A 26403-nucleotide genomic window follows, 5' to 3' on the forward strand; every position below is an offset into this window, starting at 1 on the left:
TGTAGGGGCATGGAGCATCCCCAGCTGAAGGAAGCAAGCCACAAGCCGGTCGTGACAGCCCTGACTGGATTCACAGGGCCAGGATAAAGCAGACTAGCAGCCGACGTTAGATATTTGGTGGCAGATGTGTTTTAATCAGAGTGGAGGGCCGTCAAAGGCCGTGCAGCTGGCACATCATTAGCCTTGGCTTGAGGTGAGTCAGGGTGAGTCTTCTGAGAGGGATTTTCTCCTCTTCGTAACTACACCCTGGCTGTGAATATGTATGTCCTTTGGAGGCTGAAGAGTAGGGAGGGGAGGTGATCGAATCATGTTTAGCGAGCCCGTTTCACGGTGTCCACCGTCACCGAGGCCTAGCTTCTCTGGAGCTAGTCCAGAGACGTCTCCAAGCACATCGGTTCCTACCGAGCCAGTGCAAGAAGCACCAATGGACTGGAACCAAATGCGGATGCAGATGAGAACTTCAAGAAGTTGCATGCGGCGACCTGGGGTTCCCAGATTGAACACGTCTTTTGTTTGGCCTCCTGTAAATGCCAGAAAGGCATAGTACTCTCGCCTGTGGCAAGCAGTGCAGTGCACCAAACACTGATCGGACTACCTTGAGCCCCGGGCTCGGATCAGATGAGAGAATCGGCATCAGCCTGACAGCAGTGCAAGACCATCCGCCGCGACCTAAAGCAACAGCCAGGATAGTGGAGTGTTGCTCCCAGCGTAAGATTCGAGACCGCCCGGACCAATTGCAGCCCTGTCAAGCGTAGTGGGACGGTGATTGATAGAAGGAGCTGCGCACGACAGTGGTTTTGCCATCGGTTTCCATGCACGATGGTAAAGATGGTGGCACCAGGCTTTGCCCAGCTGCAGCCCGGGAAAGGCAGTTGCAGAAGATGTCTCCGTCGAATCGTGAAATATATCTGATTGGCCTGTTTATAACACTCGACTACAGACCGCCTTCTAATCGCTGAACTAGGGGCCCCTGCAGCAGCCGAATGAACATTTGGGACGCCCTGAAAAGCTCCGTCTGGATGATCGTGTCGTCAAGCGTGAGCGCAGGTCCGAAGTCACGTCGTGACGCAACGGTCGTTGATATTACGGAGGCCCATCTTCGGTTCCCTCGCAAAGATTCCACAAGATCATCACTGGGGCTTCGGAGAGTAAGCTGCCAGTGGTGCATTCTGCATTGTTCAACCCTGGAATCTGACAGTGATCGTGACATGTGGTTGGTAGTCTTCAAGGGCAGACCGGAGCTCTGGAGGAGCCTGCAAGCCCGAACTTGGCTTGATCCCTAACGAAAATATGGGAGGGAGTGAACCGGTCCACAGTCCTTTATGTCAAATAGGACTGCTTTCTTAGGAACACTTCACCCAAAGCAATGCTGCGAGTGGTCGCATCAGACATGCTTCAGCTAGGGATGAGCCCTTCACGGTGGACTGGGACTCGAGGATGCAGTGAGGTGGTCTGTGGCATCCTAGCCTCGACAGCCGACGCCTTGAGCTTTCAATTTTCAGGCTTTGACGTTGAAGGGGTGGAGCCTATTGCAAGGCTCCTAAGGCTCACTCCCGTTGAAGCATCAGGCAGGTATCCACTATTCCCCAGCTGTCATTGTACTTTTCTGTTGTTGGCATAGACGCCGGACGGAGACCAACGCTGCACTTGCGGGGGCGTAAAATCGTAAAGGAGCCAACAGGACAGGATTCATTCCTAGGTCCCTTGGCTTTGTTACAATCCCTCTTAGCTGGATTCGGGGCAAATCATCCCTGAACATTTGCTTTGCGAGAAATTTGGACATGTCGGTGGCGTGTGAGCCAGTCAGTGCGGGTCGCCATGTTGTCTTGTTCCTCGCTTAACCTTAGATATCGCTGCCGATCGTGGGCTCGATTCAGATCAAAGCTCTAATAGACTGTAGATACGTACATGGGTCGTGTCAATACTGGTAGTACTCTGTTCATATGCAGTCACCTGTACGGATATTGGCTCCAATTGCGAGGTGCCAACTTCTGAGTGTCGGCCTAGGGGAGCGTGTCAAGAGTGAGGAGAGTCTGCAGGGGTGCCCAGGGAGAGAAAAAGCATGTCTTCTGACCGGGGCAGACATCTCAACCCTGGCTAGGGGTGTAGCGGTCAGCGTGGCTGGCGGACGAATCCTTGTTCGACAGGTGCAGCTTTCATCATTTTTCCAGGGTCTGCATTTGGTTTTGTTGCCCCTGAACAGTCCTTTCAGCCCAGCAACTGTGATTGTTGACGGAGGTCGCAGGAGATCTGCCTGCCAAGAGAGGCTGGGCTTGCCTCATGCTGCAGCGTCAGTCTCTCAGCAAGTTCTGCCTGCCAGACCGGCTTTAGGAATACCAATCACGTAACACAAACAGGGAAGTTCCAGAGCTTCCGGGGCCTGTGAGGTTTGACCGGCTTGAAGAGCATCGGAAGGCATCTTGTGACCTCGAGGCGCCAATGCTCTATTGCATCGCGTAGATTCCGGATCAGTGGACGCTCGTTGGATGCCCTTACGCGATCGTTACCTAGGATTGACAGTGGAGTTCCTGAACGGGAGTGGAAAGTACAAAACTAAAAGCGTGGAGATGTCTGCTAGGTAAATAAGGTGCCAAACACAGATGGTCACAGAAGACAGGCCCGAGAAATGGGCCAACAGGCTTGTGGACAGAAGGATGAGATGACCAGAGGCAGCAGCCTGCGCTATACGAAAGCTTGCATGTTGAATGAATACGTTCAAGCACTTGCCTCGAAATTCAAGAGCATCCCCTGCGGGCTGCGGCTGGAATAGGCGGTAAGCACAGTTCAAGGTCTGGGGTCCAAGTGCTGTGAATCCACGGGGTGCCGGGCAATCATCTGTCTTCAATTGAAAGTGGACATGGACCATATAGACATAAGACTCTTTAAGTTCTGGCCAGCCGATAGAAAATCACCCGAGGTATGAGAACGCAATGATCTCAGCTCCAGTACCAGAGATGGATTGGTTCATGGTATCATTGGAACTTCAGCGACGTACGACAGCTTCTTGCTCTCGTTTTCGCCGCGCAAAATGCGCCCAGAGGCTTTCTTGGACACGTTTTCTGCTCTCTTGAAATCACTCCACGTGTTTTTCCTTTTTTACATCACCACGCCACTGTTGCTGGCTATTCTGGGCCACAGTTCAGCGGCCTCCTTGCCCACTGGCCCTGTAATAGCACTGCCTTTCATTTCACCCTTGGGGTTCACGATAACACCGGCGTTGTCCTCGAAGTAGAGGAAGATACCGTCTGGCCGTCTCCAGGGCTTTGATTGTCGGACGACCACGGCAGGCATGACTGGACACAAATTGTGAGCCTTTCTCCACTATTGCTTTCCAATCTAGAATCCTCATACCTTTCTTTCTCAACTCTGGCTTTCCCTTCTTCACGGTTGCCATCACCATATCACCCACACCGGCAGCAGGAAGTCTGTTCAAGCGAGCGCCAATACCCTTGACGGAGATGATGTAGAGATTTCGGGCGCCCGAGTTGTCGGCGCATGACATAACGGCTCCTCTGTTGTTATCCATTAGCCTTCCACTTCCAGTTTGGTTTTTTGGTCTCCATGAGTCCTGGGTCCTTCTGTGCTGAAATCGCAAAGTATAGGTGTTTTCTCCTCATCTGTGGGTTCACTGGGTATTTGGACTTTGGCGGTTGCAGGAAACATGCGCTGATGTTGGAGAGGATGGGACTGCTATTCTGGGCGGAACGTACACAGGAAGACCGAGAGTCATCTTCAGCTTGTTGCCAGAGGCACCTCCGCGACTGCAGGTGAGAAATATCAGTATCAATCCTTGTTCGACAAAACCCAACTTCCCAACCGGGGGGACGGGTCCAGAACAGGGCAACCACAGAAGTTGAAGACTTACCCTCGTTTCGACATCTTGACGGTGACGGATCGGATGAATTGGTGTCTAGGAGTTTCGTGAAGAGAGAGGTGGAAGTTCACACAGATCAGCGAACGATGCCAAACCTTGCAAAATCGTAAGGTGTGAGTGCCAAGGCTACAAAATCTTGGCGTCACGTGTACTAGCCCATCATGATCACGTGCAGTCGTCTCTTGGCGGGGTTGAAAGTTGAACTTGGAGTCCTTCGAGTCGAACTTCAATGCCCTTTTTACGTACTGATATGTCGCTGAATGTATACCATAGCCTGCATAGGGTGAAGAGAATAACGCCAGGATACCAATTGTTACGTTGAAGTCAAAAGCAGTTCAAGCAAGCAGGTCGAAGAGGGCTTACAGCTACCAGGCCGCTGTTTCGCTCCCACTCACCAATCTGACAGCATCTGAACTTTTCTCGGGCGATATGCATACAACTTCCCTCGGAGTGCGCTGCTTTCAATCGATACCAGAGTTCGCCGGGCTCTCTGGCGCTCAACGTCCGTCACAGGCTCGAACTGCATTCAGGTGTCGAGGGCTGATCTATCCGTACGGAGTACGGATATCTTCATACTAGTAGCATCCTCCATTCCTCCTCCAAGCCTGCGAAAGATGCCACATGTGTCTTGCTTAGCCTGACTACTACGGTGTGGTGGATGATGCTTTTAGGGCAGGAGGCGAGCGCTTTAAGTCGAGCTCGAACCAACCCTCCAAACACGGGGATGCATCGAGTACGGAATACGTACGGATACTCCGTACACATCCCAGGAATCAGGAGGCTCCTTAGGCCTACAGCAAATTGCCTCCTTTGTCAAATTGGAAGCGGCGTCGCTCTGTCTCAGCTCATTTCCACATACATATCTAGTCGGCCCAATGAAGTAAATCTGCCGACATCAGAGTCCATCATCGGGTGGTGCTCCCTCCCACCTACCTCCCTGCAATAGTGGTCAAAGAGGTTTCCCCATTGTCGTACTGCAAAGGGACTGGGGTGCCGGATCGCTGCCGACGGAGGCGTTATGAGACCTGCAGTATGCGGCTGAAGACCCTTGTTAGGGGCCTTATTAGGGCGTGGGTCTAGACCATTGTTCTTGGAGAGGAGAGCATCACAGGCCCCTTGTCCGCTACTCTGTATGGCGTACGGAGCACCTTGTACTCGTACACTCACTGAGGAGGACGGTCCCCTCGTACGCGGTCGACGAGATCATCAAGGCAAACCCGCGACAAAGAACACCTCCTCAACTTGCTATAATTATTGGAATTGCCGATCGCACAGAAGAGGGATCAGCATTCTGTCCAGCCACGGAAGATGCCAGTCCCGGGCGTCTGCTGCATCACATCACCCGTTCAGGGGGCGCTTTTTAGTCTGGATGCGCCCCGTACAGGCTTACTTCCACTAACATGTGCTCGTCCGAACCATGCTTATCGCTACGCGGAGTAAGCAACACTACACTGAAACCAGCAAAGAGGAGGCCGATGGAAAATTCAAGCGGTGGTTCAGGGCCCAGGTAGGTACTGTACGGGTACTGTATGCTTTCAACACTCGGCCATGATCAGATAGGTGACCGCCATCATCTTGAACAATGCACCCAGACGCGTGCTTCCGGCTTACAGCTGCTGACTGTCCCCCAGAAGCGAGCGTCTTGTATCACCGCTCCTGGTCCCACTCCCACAAGCCCACCCTGTATCCCCCATGCTTTGCCTAGCGGTGGAACGTTGTTCATCAGGCTGACGAAGACTAGAGGCGGCGAGCTGAAAAGGCGACAATGCACGTCTTCAGGTGGCCATCGCCAATCATGTTGCCGATGTTAACAACTAACATCTCACAGGCCTTAGGCCCCCAATGGCCAGTCAACCCTGGTCATCATGCATTGGCCGGTGAGCCTCAGCTCGATGCTCAGCCCTGGGCCGGAACGCCAACATTGCCTTTTACCACAGGTCTGTGTATTCTTTGTCCCCTGTTGCCTGACCTCTGGCCTGTAGCTATCCTTGAACGACGTTCATCTTCGTCCTGCGCCGCCACCTTGCGCGCTTTCTAGCATACCTTACCCGCACTCCCCACCCTCGTTGCTCTGCTCGACCTCTCCTACACAGTATATAGCTTTGCTCTCTCTCGAACTCGATGGCACGGAAGAGAAAACTTTCAGTCACTTCCATCACCGCTATGGACGGCCCTCGCGACGTACAGTTCGGCTCCGATGACGAGGCCTCTGGCTCCAAGTTTACCAGTACCATCAAGAGCTTCTTCGAAAGGATTGCTGGCTCGGGGTCTGATCCCACCAACCCAGTCATCAATGGAGCATCCATCCAGTCAAGGCCTCTCCTGGCCAGGCTGTTCGCCGACATTGCTTCTCAAGCACCTCGGATAAGCGAGAACATTGGGCTCATTCATTCGTTGGTCGACACGACGCTTTTCGATGGCGGCATCGTCGACGATCGCCAATATCAGGTATGCAATTCCGGTCTGTGGGCTTTCTGTTGTCGAGACGGATTCGCAGCACAAACTGACTTGTTGCTGTCGTGATGCAGATGGAGAAGATTCTCCAGCTGGCTGCCTCGCTGCCGGTGGGATCACAAGCACTCGATTCTCTGACCGCGCAGTTCATCAAGTTGCTCTGGGGGACTCTGGAGCATCCTCCATTGTCCTACCAGGGGGACGAATACAAGTACCGCACTGCCGATGGCTCCAACAACAACATCATGTATCCGCACCTCGGCAAGGCCGGCTCTTCCTACGCCAGGACGGTCACGCCGCAGACGCTGAAGCCAGGGGTTCTTCCCGATCCCGGAGTCATCTTCGATGCCGTCTTTGCACGTGGTGACACGGCCCGGGAGCATCCAAACAAGCTCTCCAGCATGCTGTTTTACCTTGCCACCATCATCATCCACGACTGCTTCCACACGGACGAACGCGATTACTCGACGGTCAAGACGTCCTCTTATCTGGACTTGGCGCCTCTGTACGGGAGCAGTGAAGAGGCCCAGAGCAAGATCCGGACGTTCAAGGACGGCCTTCTCAAGCCAGACACGTTTGCCGAAAACCGCATTCTCGGGTTTCCGCCGGGTGTCTGTGCCATCGTGGTCTGCTTCAATCGGTTCCACAACTACGTGGCGTTGCAGCTGAAGGAAATCAACGAAGGCGGCCGGTTCAAGATCCCGACAGACGAGAACGACGTCAAAGGCATTGCCAAACTGGACAACGATCTCTTCCAGACCGCTCGCCTTGTCACCTGCGGCTTATACGTCAACATCATCCTCACCGACTATGTGCGGACGATCCTCAATCTCAATCGGTCCAACAGCACGTGGACTCTCGACCCGCGCAAGAACTTTGGAGACGTCTTCGACGACACTGGCGTGCCTAGCGGCGTGGGGAACCAGGTCAGCGTCGAGTTCAACCTGGTCTACCGATGGCACTCGGCCATCAGCGTCAAGGATGAGCAATGGACCAACGCCTTGTACCAGTCGCTGTTCCCGGGCAAAGACGTGTCCACCGTGACCGAGACCGAACTCTTCCAGGCCCTCAGAAAGTGGCTCTCGAAGATCGACCCTGACCCGTCCAAATGGGAGCTCGACGCGGGCAAGTATAAGCGGACTGAGCGAGGCACTTTCCGCGACGAAGACCTGATCAACATCCTCAGCGACGCCACCGAGGACGTGGCTTGCGCCTTTGGGCCCAGGAACGTGCCTGTGGTGATGAAACTGATTGAGACGCTGGGCATGAAGCAAGCTCGCGCCTGGAACGTGGCGACGCTGAACGAATTCCGCAAGTTCTTCAAGCTCGCCCCTCACCAGGACTTTTCGGACATCACCAAGGACAAGGACGTGGCCCGCTCGTTGAAGGCGCTGTACCAGCATCCCGACTACGTCGAGCTCTACCCGGGCCTGGTGGCAGAAGACGCGAAAGATCCACTGGAGCCTGGCTCGGGCCTGTGTCCCGGATATTCGATTTCGCGCACCATCCTCGCCGACGCCGTGGCCCTGACCCGCGGCGACCGCTTCTACACCGTCGACTACACCCCCGCCAACCTGACCAACTGGGGCTGGTCGGCGGTCAGGTCCGACCCGGACGTCGCCCAGGGCGGCTGCTTCTACAAGTTGCTCATGCGAGCCCTGCCGTTCTACTACCGCGGGAACTCGGTCTACGCCATGTATCCGTTCACCGTGCCGGAGGAGAACCGCAAGATCTTGAAGAAGCTGGGCAAAGACGAGGAGTACAATTTCGACCGGCCGTCGTACGTCGGCGTGCCCACCTCGGTCAGGTCGTGGCAGGCCGTCACTCAGGTTCTGAAAGACCAAGGCTCCTTCAGTGTCCCCTGGGGCCCGCACACGGAGTACCTCACGCACCATGACTACATGTTGAGCGGAGACAGCGTGGCCAACGCCACCCAGCGCCGCGAAGTCGAGCACGCCCTGTACTGCCCGGTCAACGGACTTGAGCAGGTGCGGCAGTTCTACGAAGACGTCACCACCCAGCTCGTGGTTGCACGCTCCGAACGACTCCGGGGCGAGTGGTATCAGCTGGATGCCTGCCGGGACGTTGGCAACCCATCGCACGCCATCTTCGTCGCGCGCCTGTTCCACCTGCCGCTCAAGAAGCACGGCGATTTGAACCCCGTGGGCGTCGAGGTCGACCAACTGTACCTGGCGCTGTCGGTGCTTTTCGCCTACGTCTTCTTGGACGGCGACACGGCGAGCTCGTTTAAACTGCGCGCGTCGGCCAAAACCGCCACCGAGCAACTGGCCAAGCTCGTCAAGACCGTGTGTGAAGCGGTCCAGGTCGGCAGCAGCTTGCACATCGGCGACCTCTTCCCGACGGGCGCCGCGGGCCAGCTCCTCGCCGACTACGGCACGCACTTCCTGAAACGGCTTCTCGAGGGCGGCAAGAAGGTGGATGACATTGTGTGGGCCATCATCCCCACGGCCGCGGCCGCCGTGGCCACGCAGGCCCAGCACTTCACCCAGATGCTGGATGTGTACTTGACGGATGAGTACTACAATGCCCACTGGCCCGAGATCCAACGGTGTGCCTGGTCCAACGACCCGGCCGACTTCGAGAAGCTCAAAGGCTACGCTCTCGAAGCCAACCGGCTGGCCCCGGCGGCGTTCGGGCTGCTCCGCAAAGCCAACACCGACACTGTCATTGACGACAATGGCACCCAGGTCAAGGTCAAGGCCGGCGACATGGTCTACACCGACTTTATCACGGCCGGCTTGGACGAGAAGGTGTTCCCGGACCCCAAGACCATCGATCCGACCCGCGATCGGGCATTGTATATCCATCACGGATACGGGCCGCACGCGTGCCTGGGCCGCCCCATCGTCGAGGTCGCCATGGCCTCTCAGTTGAAGGTCCTGGCCAAGTTGAAGAATCTCCGCCGCGCCCCTGGACCTCAGGGAGAATTGAAGAGGACGATTCCGGCTCCCAATCCCACCAGCAGCGACCCCAAAGCCAGCCCTGGCAGCATCGAGGTGTATATGCTGGAAGATTGGAGTTCATGGTATCCTTTCCCGACCAGTAAGTGGTGATGCCCTGGCCTTGCCCCTGCCCCTTCTCCTGCCCCTGCTACTACCCCTGCTCCTACCCCTGCAATCCGGTTCCTCTACCTTTCCCTAACCTAGAATGACCTCGATTCCGTTCCGGATTCCGGTTCAAGTGTTGCATATCGTGCCGTAGCCCCTGCAAGGTGCGGTAGCGATCGCAATTGAAAGTCGGTTCGGTTGCTAAGCAAGCTAACAACCCTTCGCCATGTGCAGGTCTCAAAGTCCACCATGAAGGTTTGTGGAAGGACCAATCCGAGCAACTCGCCGCCGACACCGGGATCCCCGGCATCGAGGAGCAGATCAAGGACAGCGACATGGGGGTGGCCAGCAACGGGGTCGGGGTGAATGGAAACCACCATCCAGACGAGACGGCTTAATTTTAACAACTTTGACCACGTCAGGTCATGTCGTCGCCGAGGATGCTGGCCCGTCGATCTTTGATTCAATGTCTGATGGAAAGTAAAGCAACCAAGCAAGGAAAAGGGTTCCGAACCCTCTGAGGCCAGATTGACACAACAAACAACACCGTGGCGTTCGAGTTGTCATGACACGGGTCCGCGACGAATGTAATATGAGGCCTAAGCCATGGGCCAACAGCCCGGCTCTGGAAATGGAACCGAAATGAATCCAATCCAATCCTGTCGGCGAGGTGTTTGGGGTTGCGGTTGGACCCGTATTGTTTGTTGTTTGTTGTTGATGTTGTTATATTGTATTCTTGGGATCTTCAACCAGCTACAGCTAGCTAGCTACCCTACAGCTACACTCATTAGCATATTAGCATGACTGAGTACCTAAGGTACTCCCTATTCCGTACTGTATCTTAGTCCTTAGCCTACCTTGGCTTCTTCGGCAGGCTTAGGCAACGCAATCACTGCCAAACCAGTAGGTATAGGTATTCAATTGGGATTGGGGTTGGGGTTGGGGTCTTCTTTGGGTCCTAAGGTCCTCAGTCTCTCTACAGTATTAAGCGAACCCCTCCTTACCCCGTCCCCACAGGATCCAGTCCCAGTCTCCAAACTTAAAGTGTCCAGGCTGCGGCCACGACCTCGGCCACGGCCAGCCGGAACGGGGCATAGACATGACAGAGGCCCAGGTAGTGACTAAGCGCCCTGCATAAGGTATGTACACTGTACAGTAGGTAATGATACGGTACCTGAGGTATGTGTGTACATTGTACATTGTATGTAGGGGGCTTTAGGGGCCCTGAGGCCTTAGGAGCCCTTACCACAGGTACTATTAGTAGTAGGTAGTACCATGGCACTGCCGAGGATGTACGGAGTACGGAGTACAGTACGTACAATGCCAGGGCATTACCCAGACCTGCAGCTGGCCAAGAGGCCTAATGCATTCTAATTACAGTACATATATATATAGTAAGGTAGGTACGGTACACTGAAACTCAACTCAAGTTCGGGAGTTTCGCTGTGGCGATGCATTGACGATTGACTGACTGCCCCACGCCTGCTTTGTGTCTTCAAACGGCCGTGAAATACTTGGAATAAGCAGGACTGGAACCAGACCCAGACTCCGAATTGTCGTTGTCGTGCGATATTGCGGTATTGCGATATTGTCTATTCCCCAGCGTCGGCTCGTGGTCTAATCTCTAATCTGGCGAGTCTTGGAACAGCCACAATTTCACGAATTGCCAGCGTTGGGTGCCGGCGACCCATCACAATGACGACGCCACATCATTACGACGCCATCGTCATCGGTTCCGGCCAGGGCGGCGGACCGCTGGCACAGGCCCTCGCCAAAGCCGGCCGGCGAACCGCTCTGATAGAGGCCAAGCATGTCGGAGGGACATGTGTGAATGAAGGGTGCACGCCGACCAAGACGATGGTTGCCAGCGCCCGGGTCGCCCACCTGGCCTGCCGGGGGGAAAGCTATGGTGTGCAGATCAAGAAGAACAGCCTGGTGTTGAAGATGGAGAAGGTGCGGCAGCGGAAGCGCAACATTGTGGAGAGCTTCCGCACGGGAAGCGAAAATCGAATCCGCGCGACAGAAGGCCTGGATTTGATCATGGGTACGGCGCGGTTCACGGGGCCCAAGGCCGTCGAGGTGGTGCTTACATCGCCGAAGAAGGCGAATAGCAGTGCCAGCGATGCAGCGGAGACGACGACGGAGAACCAACATCCCCAAGAAGACCATGCCGCTTCCACCACCACGCTGGCGCTCACGGGCGACCAGATCTTCATCAACGCAGGCTGCTCGCCAGCAACGCTGCAGGCAAAGAATGTCGATGTCGTCAGGCGCATCGGCCACGCCAACGTGCTCGACTCGACCAGCATCATGGAACTCGCCGAGGTGCCGCGCCACCTGGTCGTGCTCGGCGGCGGCGCTATCGGCTGCGAATTTGCCCAGATGATGCGCCGGTTTGGGGCCCGAGTCAGCCTGGTCCAGCGCGCCTCGCAACTGCTGCCCAATGAAGACCCCGACGTCGCGGCGGAGATGCTCAAGATCTTGGTCGACGCTGGCATTGACGTGTACTTGGGCGCCCAGACCCGCGAGCTCTCCACCATCACGCTTGGCCAGATCGTGGTACAGTTGGAGCTCGGCCAGAACGGTAATCACGGAGGCGACAGGAACGATGGCCATGGCCATGGCCAAACGGGCGGTGATGGTAGCAGGGATGACTTCAACGACAGAGCTGGAGGGATCAAGACGCTGCTAGCTTCGCATGTGTTGGTCGCGATAGGTCGGAACCCCAATACCGAACCGTTGAATCTGCAGGCCGCCGGCGTCGAGGTCGACGCCCGAGGATTCATCAAGGTCGACGAGCACCTGCGCACCACGGCTGCAGACGTCTACGCCCTGGGAGACATCAAAGGCGGACCGGCGCAGACGCATGTGGCCTACGACGATTACCGCGTGTTGAGGGACAATTTGATCCCAATCCCCATCCCCGGCACTCCTGCTGCGACTGCTGCTGCTGCTACCGGCGGTAAGCAAGCATCCATCGCCGACCGACTGATCCCATACACAATCTTCACAGACCCGCAGCTGGGGCGGGTCGGACTGACGGAGAAGGCGGCTCGGGAGCAGGGCAGGCGGATCAAGGTGGCCAAAATGCCCATGAAATACGTGGCGCGGGCGCTCGAGATGGACGAGACGCTGGGGTTCATGAAGGCCGTGGTTGACACCGAGTCCAAGCAGATCCTGGGGTTCGCGTGCCTGGGCATCGAGGGCGGCGAGATCATGACCATGGTCCAGCTCGCCATGCTGGGCGGCTTGACTTACGACAAGCTGGAGAATGCCATGTTCGCACATCCATCATTGTCGGAGAGCTTGAACAATCTCTGGGGCTTCCTGGAGTGAGGTGGTGTGATTTAGGTATCAAGACTGCGGACGGGTAGAGGGAGGGCAGTAACAACAGGCACCTACTCGTATAGTAACAGGCAGCAGGTTTATAAGCGTAAATTAAAGTTGTGCTAGTGCCCATGTTTATGGTCGAGCTTATTCCGAAGAAAGCGAATTAACACAAAAACATTGCAAAGATGCTCACCCCATCGTACAGTATATACATATAGTATCCCTAAGTCCCTGATATATACTGGTATTTACCCTTGCAAGTTTATTTTGTATGCCACCCACGACCCAAGAACAAGCCGCCGGTCAAAAGAAACACCTTGGCCTGGGCCTGGGCCTATGCCGAACCGTGGTCCCCATTCACCTGTACTGGCTCTTTCTCGGTCGGCAGAGTCAGAGACTTCTGGGGCTTCATGCCCAGTAGACCAGTGGCGTCAACCAGTCTCGCATTGGGGTTCAACTCGAGTCCAAAGCCCGGTTTGTCCAATACACTGACATCCAGGTAGCCGTTTGTCGGGATGGGCTCGTTCAAGAACAGATCTCCAAACACGGGCAGCACACTCTTCCCATCTGGACTGTTGGCCAAATACTCTTGGAAAGGCGAGTTGTGCTGGCTGGCAACGAAGTGGTATGAATAGGGCCCAGAGGCGTGCGGAATCACAGGGAGGTCGTATGCGGAGGCCATGGCCGAGACTTTGAGAAGCTCGGTCAGCCCTCCAAGCCACATGACATCGGGTTGGAGGATGTCGACATTTCGGCCTTCGATCAATTTGCGGAATCCATATCGAGAGTACTCGTGCTCCTACCAATGTCGGTTAGTGAGGGATCATGGGCGTGCAGGAGTGCGAGGCACCCCAAACTTACTCCTGTTGTGAACTTGGTGTCCGGATGTGCCCTCTTCAGCAATTGGAACCCGTCAACGTCATCTGGCGAAAGCACTTCTTCCCACCAATCAATGTTGATGTTTTGCCTCTTCGCCTCGCTCACCAGCTCGATGGTGTACGGGACGTTCAAAGACATCCAGCAATCTACCCGCAGGGGGAACTCGGGGCCGATCTCCTCCCGGTGTTTCTTCAGGAAGGCAATGTTCTTCCTTAAACTGTCATGTTCGTCGGCACTGTAAGGCAATGGCACCTTGCCCGCGATGAATCCCATGTCTTTGGCAGCGGCCGGCGCAGGTCCTGTGCAGTAAAAGTTGATTCTCTCCTTGGTAGCACCGCCAATCAGCTTGTAGACGGGCTCATTCCTGATCTTGCCCAGAAGATCCCACAAAGCCAGATCGATGACCGAGATCACGGCGACCGGCAGTCCCTTTCGCCCATAGAACATGGAGCCTCTGTACATGAGCTCAAACAGATCATTGACGTCTCGAGGGTCTCGGCCGAGGAGGAAGCGTTCGAAGTGTTGTTGAACCAGCCAACATCCAGGAGGGCCTCCAAAGCCCGTGGCGAAGCCCTTTGTTCCATCGGTGGCCTCGATCTCAACACAGAGAGAGCCCAGGACATTGATACCGAAGGACGTCCGAGACTTTCGGTATTTCTCCCATTTGGACATGGGCGTCGCGATCTTGTTGTCGATGAGCCAGTGACCGCCCTTGACGTTGTGGTAGTCACCGCCGGAGCCGACGCCTTCGACCACAAAGGTCCGGACGGTTTTGATGGTTGGAAACGGTTTGACGGAAGCCATGGTGAAGGTTTACAAGTACCGAAGGATCGTTGGCTCCGTTTCGTTCCTGAGTTGGGCTCTTCCGACCGAAGAACTAGCGCTCAATGGGTATGGGTAGTCGGGGTAAAGAGAGTGATGGCAGGGCTCCGGGACCTGGGACCTGGGATCTGGGGTCTTTGAACAAATGCAAATGCAGAGCACGACGGCAGCGGACGAGGAATGATGAGACGGCATCCTTGTCCGGCGTGCTGTTGCTTCACTATTAAGAGAGAAAGGGACGAAGAGAGCAGCGTTCGCTCATCGGCACAGTTGCAGCCGGGCGGCGGAGAAATGATCGGAGGGAAAGGCTAAGGCTTGTAACAGCCGGCAGCAGCGAATGGGAGGCTGGCGGCGAGTTATAGCTGGTCACGCTGCTGGTGGCTGGTTGGCTGGCTGGCTCTCTGCCCCGCACCCTGGCAGCGCAGGTGCAAGGTGCAAATGTAGGCGCTGGCGCAGGCGCAGGCAAAGGCAGGCAGCGCAGCGCAGCCATCCTCGCCACCGAAGCCTTAGGCCCGCACATCCTACTACGTACGGAGTAGTCACCCTGAACCCGCCGCCTCCTAAGCCCAGACCTGCTCTGCCAACGCTCGCTCACCCTCTCTTCCCCAGCTTTTTTCTTCGGCGCCTCTTCTCAATCTCGGTCCGAGATCCAGCTTCATCCTTCTCGGTGTAATGTTGGTGCCCTTCCATCGCCAGCAGTGATGAACGTGACAAAGCTGGGACTCTACGACCCTCACCTGTCCGCCCAAGCCCACGGCCACGCCCACGGCCACGCCCATGGGCTGGCTGCAGTCACGGGCGCTCGCCCACACGCCTCTTCCCTCACCTCGTCAGACTCTGACTCCGGCGGAGAAGACGACCGAGATGAGTCTAGGAAACGCAGAAGGCCCATGAATGTCACGTACGTGCCCGGCAGCGCTCCTCTCTCACTCGTCCGCCCCATCTCCCTGCGTTTACTCCGATTCAGATCCATGAACGCCATGCGCCTGCCTACTAATGCCCCGGTTGGATAGTTGCGAGGCCTGTAAGCAGAGAAAGGTCAAGTGTGGTACGTGTCATTGCCTTCCCGATTTGCACCACTTGGACTCAGTCTTTTCCAGATCGTGCCCGGCCTTCCTGTGGGTGGTGTTCTCGCAATGACCATCCATGTGAATACAAAGAGCGGAAGAAGCCTGGGCTTCGAGCAGGCTATGGCCGTGAGCTCGAAGGCAGGCTCGACCGGCTGGAATCACTCCTCCAAGAGCAAGGCCGTCAATTAGCTGCCCACCTGGCCGAGGCCTGTACCATCTCGTCCGCCGTTTCCAGCAACCCCCATATCCCCAAGTCGAGCGCGCAAGGTCAAGGTCTGACGCCTCAGGGTCAAACCGTCGCTTCTTACGAGGCCCAAGCTGTTGCTTTTGACGAAGAGACAGCATTTCAGCAGCCGACTATTGACCCGAACCTGCGCTCATCAGTCTCGGGCCATGCGTCTTCCCAGTATGCCTCAGGCCAACAGAACATCCCCGACCAACAAATGGCTCCGCCGCAGAGTCATTATACGCCCTCTGCGCATTCACATGCCCTCCCATCGCCTCATTCGGCGACGGGATACCAGGGCACGCCAGTCTTCCCTGAGCATTCGACCATCTTGCCTCCATATGACCTGTTGTATTCGCTGGTCGATTTGTTTTTCAAGCACATCAATACCTGGCTTCCATTGCTGGACCGGAAAACCACCCTCGACACCCTGTTTGGATCCTCCTCTCTCGATGAGGCCGACAGGGTGCTGTTGCATGGCATCGTCGCTGCCACCTTGCGCTTCTCCCAGGACCCTCGACTGACCCCCGAAAGCCGCCAGCATTATCATGATACGTCGAAACAACGAGTGCAACTTTTCGGGTTGGAAAACTCCAATATAAGAGCGTTGCAGGCCCTGATCATCTTGGCTTTGGATGTGACTGGTAGCACAAACGGTCCACCCGCGTGGAATCTGTTGGCCCTAATCAGCAGGAGTATGGTACAACTGGGTCTTGCAGCAGAGTCGACTTCGACCCTTGCATCCCCTATGTATCCCTCGATCGCAACCCTGAGAGCGTCGGTCTTGCCAGAACCCAAGAGCTGGATCGAAGACGAAGAACGGCGCCGGTTGTTCTGGTCTGTCTACCTCCTCGATCGTTATGCCACCATCGCAACAGCTTTCGAGTTTGCTCTCGATGAGAAGGAAGTCGACCGCCGACTACCTTGCAGAGACGACCTCTTTGCTGCAAACAAGCCGGTGGAGACCAGGTGGTTTCGACCCCCTGAACGGCCCCGATACACGACAGGCATGGCGGAGACTCACGGTCACTTTTCTTACCACTGTGAACTCGTGGCTATTCTTGGTCACATCCATCAATTCCTCAAGCGACCAATCGACATCGGTTCCTTGACGGACGTGGAACAATGGCAAGGTTCATACCGTTCTCTGGACAGCGACCTGAACGCCTGGCACTTCAGTTTGCCTGACGAATTTGCCAACATCACCCGCCTTCTCAAGTCGAACATGCCTGCTAAAAATACCAGCTGTGGCTGGGTCATGTTGCATGCCGCCTACTGTTTGGCCGTGATTCGACTGAATTCGTCGGCGGCTTACCCCAGCCAGACTTCACCGATATTCTCCTCGTCATACAGCGCCATGCAGCGATGTCTGTCAGCGGTCGAGCATCTACGGCAGTTATGTCATTTCGTCAAGCTCAGTGGCCTCTTGGACCGGTGCGGGCCACCCTTTGCGTTTACTGTCTGGGTGGGTGCTCGGGTTATGCTGGTGCATGGTTCTACTATGGACCATAAGGTGGATCCGGATGTTGATTTTTTTGTGACCACCTTGGCTGAGATGGGCGTGTATTACCCTGTTGCAAAGCGATACAGTGACATTTTGAGCGCGGTGTTGGGAGAGTACCGGCAGTCGCAACGCACGAGCGGCGTGACGGGGGAGATGGTGACGCCGTCCACGGTCAAAATACTCGCCGACATGCGCCGGTAAGTTGGTTTCCAGAGTTTGATTGGCCATATACTAAGTTGATGAAACAGATGCGCCTACGATCTTGACTTTCTGATATCTCACCAGGCGCACACGGCCGCGGTCAGATCATACCATCCGACACGGGTGAACACACCGGCCCCCAACGAGCTCGAGTACTTGGATGTCTTTGATCTGTTTAACTTTCCTCGTCTACCGATGACCCAGGAAGGGGTTGAGAACGGTCATTCCCAAAGCCTCGACCAAGCTGCACCCCAAGATCTGGCGGCCTTGAATGCTGCCATGATTCCTAATTTTGCCGTTCCCAACCCCGAAGCCGATTGGCTTTTCCACACCAACTAAGTCCAGAGCAGAGCGAGGCCCTCTGCGTACGACCACGATGGAATATCTACCACGACAGAGGTGGCAAATATGTTCCGGATGTTACAGCACATTTCCCAGAAACCGGTGGATATCGAAGAGTCTGAGGATGACTCGAGAGAAATACCGCCAGGATCTAAAGATGGACGCTCGGGAAGAGCAGGAACCCAGTGAAGATACAAGATGGCAAAGAGATGATGCCAAGGGATAGATCTGACGGATGAGGGATATATTGTTCTAGGATTGGATGTAAACGAAGCAGAAGGTGACCGCAAGTTCACGAGGTCGAGTCAGCCTTGCACGATACCTAAATGGGCCAAATGGAGAGTGATGCATGAAATGCCCAAGGGGCCGGGCCCTGGGCCCTGAGTCGAGACAACTATGCTTTGCAGAACGCTACTAGTAATGGGAAAAGTAAGGAAATGTGGAATCATGATCGTTCTAAAAGTGGTCGCCCGGTGCTATTTAGACTCGAGATGCGCGAGGCTATGAATTACGAGCTGACCAATGGGAGTGGATGGCGGGGGTTGTTTGCCAGATGGACGACAAACAAAAGGGACACAGATGGCCCTGTATCCATCTGGCACAAGACTATGACCTTGTTGTCCTAGCAGGACGGAGTAGTTAGGTACCTACTAGGTGCCTAAGGAGCGATACTTATAGTAATACTACCTTAGGTTATGAGAACAGCCATAGCCCCAGCACCGTCAGGTGACTGCCAAGCAAGGGTGAGTCACATGATCGCACAGTCCTGGGGCCTTGAGGTCTGGTGTCTGTCTCTTGCTCTGCCCCTCCTGATCCTCTCCTCCTCCTCCTCCTCTTCAGTGTCTTCCTGTCTTCCTGTCTCCCTGACTCCCTGACTCCCTGACTCCCTCACGCTGTGGTCACTATCGGCCTATGACTAACGTCTCTTCCTAATTGTCATCATCAACAGTCATATCTCGCGTCCGACTGCGTGCTGACAGAAGTCATGTCCCGGTGCCAATGAATGTGGCAAATCTCCCTCGTCGTCGTCACGCGTCACGCTTTGCATTTCCATCTTCTGGCCCCCGACCAGTGACTCTATCCAGGATCCACTGCTTTGGCGTCAGAAGCTTCATCGCGGGATCTGAGCCTTAGGGCTGATACGCCGGCAGGCTTGGGCTCGCTACCCGTCTCTCAGCACCGCCCGCCCTACTCCTAAACGGTCCAAGTGTTTTTCAGCCTCAGACCCTCCCGTCCCCATCCCACATATCCCGCACTACTCTGTACGTTCAACCCGTGTACTCTGGACACTATTACTATACACTGCAGAGTAAGCCTCAAATAACCCAAACGTTAGGCTGCAGTCTACGACAGGGGACCTGATGACGTTGGTTCCACTAGGCGGGCTGGTCGACATGTACAGAGTAACTACTATCTACTAATCTAGTGCTCTGCGTCTCTCGTGCACGATCATCGATCATCATCCACGTTTTGGACCCAACTGTCAGGAACACCAACCACCCTGATCGCACAGCTGTTTGTCACCTGTGACTTCCGGATCACTAGGCTCCGCACTATGCTATCGGGCCAGGCCCCTTGTTCGGTTGATGTTTCTGTCTTGACCCTCTCGATTGGCATGGGTCCAAGTCTCGAAAAGATGCCAGCCGTGGACTATGGATTTCCCGGCCGCCCGCAAAAGTTGTACAGTTTTGTTTCCGGATCATGCACACTGCTTCATTGTGCATATTGTCCTGCTAGGTCCTGCCATTGGACCGACTGCGCCTGCAGTATGTTCAAGCCGTGGGTCTCATTCTTCCTCCTCTCCTCTACTGCCTGACCAGACCTGCTCAGTGATTGGCTGCTTCCCAAGGCTACAGTGGCTACTGCCCATGATATAAGAAATGGTGACTCCAGTTGCCTAGCTCAACTCACAATTGTGTTTTCAACTGTTCTACCACAAGCCTTTCATCTCTTTTACTCTGGTCATTGATTTGAGCTCTTTGCACGTTTCGTCCTCTGTGCCCTATCCCTCACGCCAAAACCAAATTAATTCTACACAACCGCCGGCAGGAAAGATGTGCTACCAGATCGTCGAACGATATGCGGTGTGCCGCTGTCTTTACCACCGGCACTCTGTTGACCCCTGCCAGCGATATGGCCAGCGGGATCATGGCACCACTGAAAAGACCGTCCTGGTAGGATTTGCCTGCCCACAACACTCGGCCAAACGTCGTCAAGAGCAACCATCAACGGACAAGCGACCATCAGGGGGTCGTCCATCGAACGATTCTGGCTATTCCAGTGCCGGATACCGTTCTTCGGGTCGGCGGTGAAGACGTTGAAACTCTCCCGCTGCCACTCCCCTGACGAGCCATCGGTATCTCCGTATATCGCACATCATGTTGGGGACATTCACAACCATCGAGAAGATCTTGGCATGGTTTCCAGAACACCAAGCAAGCCAGCAGGGCTGGCACACTTGGATATTCACTTCTATCAAGTCGCAGGACGATGCAGATGATAATGATTCCCACTGTGATATGGTGCGGGTAGGCAGGGCCACGGTGTGCTCCGTCAGGGATCCCCAAGACATGCTAGATCATGAATCGAATCACTCGCCCTGATAAGAAAGGGACAAAGGCAGCATGCTGTTGTCAATGACTTCTTTGTCGGTCACCAAATCGGAGCCATGAGCCACAAGCCACGAGCGTTGAGCTACTCATGCAGCACGAAGACCGAGTTCAGCGAACTCCCGGGCTTCTGCGAGATCACAACGACGAGGCATGACGATTTCAGCCACCCCTCGATTTCACCTCACATCGGACCATTGTTGACAATGGCGTCTGTTTGCACCACATCGATAAAAGAAGGAAGAAAGAAGAAAGAAGAGCGCAGGCACTCTATGACATCTGGGCGGAATTCAAAGGCATTGTACGGAGTATTCCACCGTCGTTTCATTGATTATGGTTTGGGTCACCAGCATGCTGAGCATGACGGGGCATGTATGCTAGGCTAGGCGCAACGGCCTTGGGCGTCGTCGCTGCAAGCAATGATACTGTGGGTAGCGAGTAATGGTTGATACTAGTATGTTCGTGGTAACGTTTGTATTGTTGGTCGGGTCGGGTCAGAATGCTTGTTCTCTGTGCCGTCTTTCGTTTTGACTCTGTGGATGCCTGATGTATTACTGGACGCCTTTGGGCAGTGTGTCAGATTCTGGACTGGGCCAATGAATGTATGGAGACAGAGATAGGACTGTGCACATGGTGATTCAACTTGGCCTTCAGCGGGTGTTCTAGCACATTCTTGTCTACCTAGGTAGGATGCCGGGTTGCCTGCCTGCTCACCTTCGTCATTGCTCACCAACCTGGTTCTATCAGGTCAGGGTCAGGATCAGTGACCGTACAGTATCAGGCAACCAGGCAACCAGGCAACCAGCTGCGGCATTTGAAAGACACAGTGTGCGGTGTGGCGGGTATAGTAGATGCTGATGTCGTTGTCGATGTTGATGTAGGTGTTAATATAGAGTATCCGTACTATGGAATAGGTGCGTATAGTGTAGTATATATATCACAATGGATAGCTATGTGTGTACGGATGTTGTGTATTGTGTATTCTAGCTTCTACATACATACTACTTACATACGTCTAGTACCTGGGTGTTTGAGTGAGGTTGAGGTGAGGCTTTTAGGAGTGATGAGTGAGTATGAGTGGTGAATGGCCTGACCTGGCCTGACCTTATAGGACGAGTCTTCGAGTCTTCAAGTCTTCGTACATTGCCCGGACTGTCTTGAAATCAGATCAGATCAGATCAGATACGCGCTGCCCGGCTTGAAATCAAATCAGATCACGATGTCGTGCGGCCGAGAACAGGTGTCTGTGTCTAGAGGTGAGATAGAGATGGAGGGCATGACATGACCACCGCCTGTGAACCGTCGAAGTCGAAGTCGAACTCAACCTCGAACTCAAACTCGACTGTTCTCCGTCGAGATCTCTGTCCGTTGTAGTTGTAGTCAGAGGTAGACTTCAGCCTGTGCCCCAGGTGCCCAGGTACCGTCAAGCTGAGGCTGTCATGGTCGCAGGGTCTTGATCCCTTCTCATTCATTTCTCCTCAGGGCTTTCCTTTCTGGCCGTCCTCTCTGGCCTTCCTCCTTGGCTTTCCTCCTTGGCTTTCCTTTTTGGCTCGCAGCGAGACCGGCCTCCGTTCTGCGGCACTGGCACCGGCACGACACGGCACTCCGCTGCTCAGTCTCCTGGCGTCCCACGGAAACGGGAGAATGGCAACGGCAGGGCGGGCAAACATCAACTTGAACTTCCACTTCCTCAATGCCCACCCACAATCTCTTGCCGCGTAGTTGATGAAACGTCCGCTTGCACCAGGAAAAACAAGCCGTCGCGCGCCTCAAAGCGCATCAGTGGCTTCCCATGCTCGCGCACCGTAAGGCCGCCGTCGTTCTCCTCCACCAGCTGCAAATCCAGTCCTTTGGCCCGCTTCAGCTGCGACCAGCTGATAAGGTTGACTCCCGCATCGGGAATGTGCATTACATTCTTGACCGTCAGTCGCGTCAAGGCACGGTAAGGTCCGAGAGGGAGTTCTTTCGACGAGTTGGCGTCGCCACCAGCTCCAGCTCCATCTCCCTCCATTTCTCCAAATCCCAATCCCAATCCCTCACCACTGACACTGCTTCCAGCCACACTATTGCCGGCCCTGCCGCCACTCGCTCCACCCACGCCAAGTAGGCCGGACATGATCGACGACGACCGCGCGTTCCTGGGAGTGGCGGCTGCATCACCGGGGAACAGTGGCAAGATGAATGTGCAATCGCCTGCGCCGACGATGGGGACCGGGTTCGGTCCGAAATAGCCCACCGCCCGCGGGTTCACGCTGTTGCTGTAAGGGTTCAGAGTGTCGTAGCTGTGCAAGAGAGCGCGGTTGGCGCAGACATGTGTTGTCGCGCCGGTGTCGAAGATCCAGTCGTTTGGGCCAAAGGGTTTGCGTCCGCTCGCATGGGTTGATGCGCTTCGAGGTTTCGGCGACGGTGTGATGATCAGGCCCGGGTCGGCTGGGGCCGGAGAGCTGGTCTTGGTCTTGGATTTGAGGTGGTCGTACTTGATGAATGTCGAGTCGTCGGTTCTGGTGATGGATATCCGTGGTGCAATAGTCTATCGTAGAGCAGGAGTCATAAGTAGCTGCGTTCAGAAGGACTTGTCGGAAGGGGGCGACGGGCGGACGGAGAAGGCATGATGGGTTCCAGCTCCTCGCCGTTTAATAGCGGTTTCATCCAAACTCTCCAGAAGGACAAGACACATACATACTGAAGGGAAAGGGGAGGGAGAGGAATCATCAATCACTTACTGCGGCTCCGAGGAACGCCACCATCCCCGAGAGAGTGACGAGCCCTTGAAGCCGTGAGCTGCCTGGTCGCCCGGCCATCGAGGGTCGAGGGATCAGAGCGGCTCAAGCTCAGGAACAATGTACCCTGTACCGGATACTCGGACGGCGACAGCGTAAAGAAGCCTCGCCGGTCGTCTCTGAGCCCCAGTCTACAACCACTTCCTCCGACGGACGGACTAGGAGCCTAGTATCAACCCCTGCGGGACCGGCGATCGACGAGGCTCTCACTGACAAATGCCAATTAATTAATTAGATGATGATATTGATATTGCTGCAACGTCGCGTCCCTCGACGACCTCGAATGACGAGACCTGCGTCATTTGAAATCAGAGTCACGTGATCCACGGGACCCTGAACGCCGTTATCACGTGCGCTGCCCCCAAACGGAATAGTTCCTCTCGCTGGATTTTGTACCGAGAGCGGAGCCTGTCGCCGCCCGTCTCTCCGCGACCGGGAAGTTTCTCCGCTCTACTGAGTATATGTCTAGCAGCGGCAGCGGCAGCGGCAACAGGGTTTGGTTTCTTGGGGGGATTGGGTTGTACACGAATCGAGATTTTCTGTATTTAGACTCTGCTGGATTCGGGATCTGCTGAAGGGTATCATTGGAGCATCTCAAGTTGGACAGTTTTTCATTGTTCCGATCAAAGAGCATCCAATCCTCAAACACTTATCGAGGCACAGCAGAAGGACAACTGGTCAAGAACAGAAAGGAGACATGACCTTACCACCCCTCCTCACAGGCCAGGTCTGCGCCATCACTGGAGGGCTGACGGGCATAGGACGGGCGATCGCCATCACGTTCCTGTCTCATGGGGCAAAGGTGGCCATCAACTATCTCCCGTCGCACAACAAGGGCGAAGAGCAACTGCTGTCGTCGCTCCGCACTGAGGCGTTGGATGCCATCAAGGCACGTCCCGGCAGCAACAGCAGCAGCAACACCGCCTCGACGACCAGCCTCGACGACGTCCCACTGCTCAGCGTGGCCGGCGACATTTCCCAGCCCGAAACAGGCCAGGAGCTCGTCAAGCAGACGGTGGCGCGGTTCGGCAGGCTGGACACGTTCATTTCCAACGCGGGCATCTGCCGGTTCGAAGAGTTCCTCGAGATCTCGCCAGACAGCTTCCAGCGCCACCTGAACACCAACCTGTCGGGCGCCTTCTATGCCGTCCAGGCCGCCGCCCAGCAGATGACCCGGCAGACGCCGCAGGGCGGCTCGATCATCGGAATCTCCAGCATCTCGGCGCTGGTGGGCGGCGCCCAGCAGTGCCACTACACGCCGACCAAGGCCGGCATCTTGAGTCTGATGCAGTCGACCGCCACCGCGCTGGGCAAATCCAACATCCGCTGTAATGCCCTGCTCCCAGGCACCATCCGCACGCAGTTGAACGAAGACGACCTCGCAGAAGGCAGCGACAAGAAGAATTACATGGAGGCCAGGATTCCACTGGGCAGACTGGGCAAGCCGGACGACATGGCTGGCCCAGCCCTGTTTCTGGCTTGCGGCGAGTTGTCATCCTATGTCACGGGTGCCGCTATTTTGGTGGACGGAGGATTGTTTGTAAATCTCCAGTAGGAGTAGCAGGAGCCTAGCAATGATCCTGATCCTAAGTCATGAATTCAAGACTATATAATGTGGATGTTATATGCCTCAATGGCCGTGCCTGACCATACTTGGGCTTTCTGTTCCGGCGTGAGCCCTTGATCGTCGAGGATCGCGGCCACCAAAGAATGCCAATGTCCCCAGGAGGCTTGGACCCCTGGTCCACCGGCGTTGCATACTGGCCAGTCTGAGCCGAACATGGTTCTGCCTGGGCCGAATGATTTGAACACAGCATCTACCCACGGCCGCGTCTGCTCCACCAGGGTCGAAATGGCGGTCGGCTGGGTTTCGTCCTGCTTGGGGAGCTCGGAGAAGAAGCCAGACAGTTTCATATATGCTGACTTGTGCGACGCCATCTGGTAAATGTATTCTTTCCACTTGGTGAAGTCTGGGTTTCCACTGGCCGCCTCGGATGCGGTCAGTCGCAGGTTCGGCTTGCAGAGATGGTTGATGATGATCTTGACATCGTTGTCGCCAACGTAGACTCGCTCCATCATCTCACAGGCCTCCTGTAGTTGATGAAGCCCTCCCATTCGAGCATCTACGCCCAGGTCGAACGCCAGACCCTTCCTCCCCAGCCATTGTAGACCTTCGATGAACTGCGGTTGCAGCATCACCCCGGCAGGCTTGTCTTGAACCAGATAGCGGAATCCCTTGATGAGATCCCATCTGTCGCCGCAATGTTGCTGAACTTCCTGTACAAATTGGGCCAAGACCTTCTCACCAGCAGGGACCGGTGCCCATGGCGCGACCCCGAGCACCAACTTGCTGTCTTCTGGGCGATGGTCCTCGCCGTCTCGCGGGGTTCCTCGGGCGATTCTCATCAAGAAGTCGACTTCGTCAAGAACATCTTGCCACTCGGTGTCCTTCAGCCCGGACTTCCTGTCCGTTTCCAGGAAGACAAAGCCCAGCAGATTCGAGCGGTTTTGTGTCGCTGCCCGGTATTCTTGTGTGGAACATTGTCTGTTCAACGGATGGTTCTGTGACAGGCCCGCTGTCCAGTTCAGCGACGCGATGTGACCGGCCGCATATAGATGGATATGCGAGTCTATGATGGGGAATTCACCGGCGCCATTCTGAGATGCCATGTTGCTTAGAGGGTGTGTGAGGCTCGATATTGGCGATGGTGATCGTCTCCGGGAAATCCTGCAAGTCATCCACAGGGACTTCTCTTGGAGTATTTAAATGGCCTTCAACTTCAATCGGTCAAGCATGAGCGTGTCTCAATGCCATTTATCCACAAGTCTGTGTGGCTCCTGTGCTTCGGTGTTTCGGCATAATATGGGCTCTGCGAGCTGGCGTATGATTAGCCTTAGGATCGCTTCTCAACCTGACCCTGCATTGCGTAAGAAAGAACCTCGAGACATCTTCTTCTTGCTTCTGCTGACTTCAAGGGACGTCCGCCTGTATGTCCTCAGCTTGCGGGCGGGCTGCGGGCGGGCAATTGCAACGAGGATGGAATGGGATGGTGGAGGAGGATGAGCGTGACCTCGTCATTTGAAGACCGCAGGCACCGAGGAGAGGAATTCCCATTTCCCAACTCCCAACTTCCATCATCCATCATCCATCATCTATCTTCCATCTTCCATCTTCCCACTTCTTGACCATCGAACTCTTCCTTTCCGTGTAAATGTCCTTCGGCGCCCCTTAACCGGCCTAGAC

The 26403-nt window shown here is 55.3% G+C and overlaps 9 protein-coding genes across 9 annotated transcripts; 4 read left to right on the plus strand and 5 right to left on the minus strand.

Moving 5' to 3' along the window:
• Positions 1-3096: 3096 nt before the first annotated feature.
• Positions 3097-3502, minus strand: A1O3_00599 (60S ribosomal protein L23; the record flags this gene model as incomplete). Its single annotated transcript, XM_007730749.1, has 2 exons — positions 3097-3293; positions 3352-3502. The coding sequence occupies 2 exons, from the start codon at positions 3500-3502 to the stop codon at positions 3097-3099; spliced, it is 348 nt and encodes a 115-aa protein (XP_007728939.1).
• A 16-nt stretch (positions 3503-3518) lies between these two features.
• On the minus strand, positions 3519-3879 carry A1O3_00600 (uncharacterized protein; the record flags this gene model as incomplete). The annotated part of the gene is made up of 3 exons (XM_007730750.1): positions 3519-3687; positions 3711-3761; positions 3866-3879. 3 exons carry the CDS (start codon positions 3877-3879, stop codon positions 3519-3521), a joined length of 234 nt encoding a protein of 77 aa, XP_007728940.1.
• Positions 3880-6037: 2158 nt separating this feature from the next.
• A1O3_00601 (uncharacterized protein) lies at positions 6038-9794 on the plus strand (the record flags this gene model as incomplete). Its single annotated transcript, XM_007730751.1, has 3 exons — positions 6038-6322; positions 6403-9391; positions 9631-9794. The coding sequence occupies 3 exons, from the start codon at positions 6038-6040 to the stop codon at positions 9792-9794; spliced, it is 3438 nt and encodes a 1145-aa protein (XP_007728941.1).
• A 1297-nt stretch (positions 9795-11091) lies between these two features.
• Positions 11092-12732, plus strand: A1O3_00602 (uncharacterized protein; the record flags this gene model as incomplete). Its single annotated transcript, XM_007730752.1, has 1 exon — positions 11092-12732. One exon carries the CDS (start codon positions 11092-11094, stop codon positions 12730-12732), a length of 1641 nt encoding a protein of 546 aa, XP_007728942.1.
• Positions 12733-13060: 328 nt separating this feature from the next.
• Positions 13061-14409, minus strand: A1O3_00603 (uncharacterized protein; the record flags this gene model as incomplete). The annotated part of the gene is made up of 2 exons (XM_007730753.1): positions 13061-13525; positions 13588-14409. The coding sequence occupies 2 exons, from the start codon at positions 14407-14409 to the stop codon at positions 13061-13063; spliced, it is 1287 nt and encodes a 428-aa protein (XP_007728943.1).
• Positions 14410-15128: 719 nt separating this feature from the next.
• Positions 15129-17767, plus strand: A1O3_00604 (uncharacterized protein; the record flags this gene model as incomplete). The annotated part of the gene is made up of 4 exons (XM_007730754.1): positions 15129-15328; positions 15441-15475; positions 15528-17424; positions 17476-17767. 4 exons carry the CDS (start codon positions 15129-15131, stop codon positions 17765-17767), a joined length of 2424 nt encoding a protein of 807 aa, XP_007728944.1.
• Positions 17768-22069: 4302 nt separating this feature from the next.
• A1O3_00605 (uncharacterized protein) lies at positions 22070-23180 on the minus strand (the record flags this gene model as incomplete). The annotated part of the gene is made up of 2 exons (XM_007730755.1): positions 22070-22909; positions 23103-23180. The coding sequence occupies 2 exons, from the start codon at positions 23178-23180 to the stop codon at positions 22070-22072; spliced, it is 918 nt and encodes a 305-aa protein (XP_007728945.1).
• Positions 23181-23856: 676 nt separating this feature from the next.
• On the plus strand, positions 23857-24714 carry A1O3_00606 (glucose 1-dehydrogenase; the record flags this gene model as incomplete). Its single annotated transcript, XM_007730756.1, has 1 exon — positions 23857-24714. The coding sequence occupies one exon, from the start codon at positions 23857-23859 to the stop codon at positions 24712-24714; it is 858 nt and encodes a 285-aa protein (XP_007728946.1).
• A 50-nt stretch (positions 24715-24764) lies between these two features.
• A1O3_00607 (uncharacterized protein) lies at positions 24765-25829 on the minus strand (the record flags this gene model as incomplete). Its single annotated transcript, XM_007730757.1, has 1 exon — positions 24765-25829. The coding sequence occupies one exon, from the start codon at positions 25827-25829 to the stop codon at positions 24765-24767; it is 1065 nt and encodes a 354-aa protein (XP_007728947.1).
• Positions 25830-26403: the final 574 nt, after the last annotated feature.

The sequence above is a fragment of the Capronia epimyces genome (assembly GCF_000585565.1).
Source record: "Capronia epimyces CBS 606.96 chromosome Unknown aczIQ-supercont1.1, whole genome shotgun sequence".
NCBI lineage: Eukaryota > Fungi > Ascomycota > Eurotiomycetes > Chaetothyriales > Herpotrichiellaceae > Capronia > Capronia epimyces.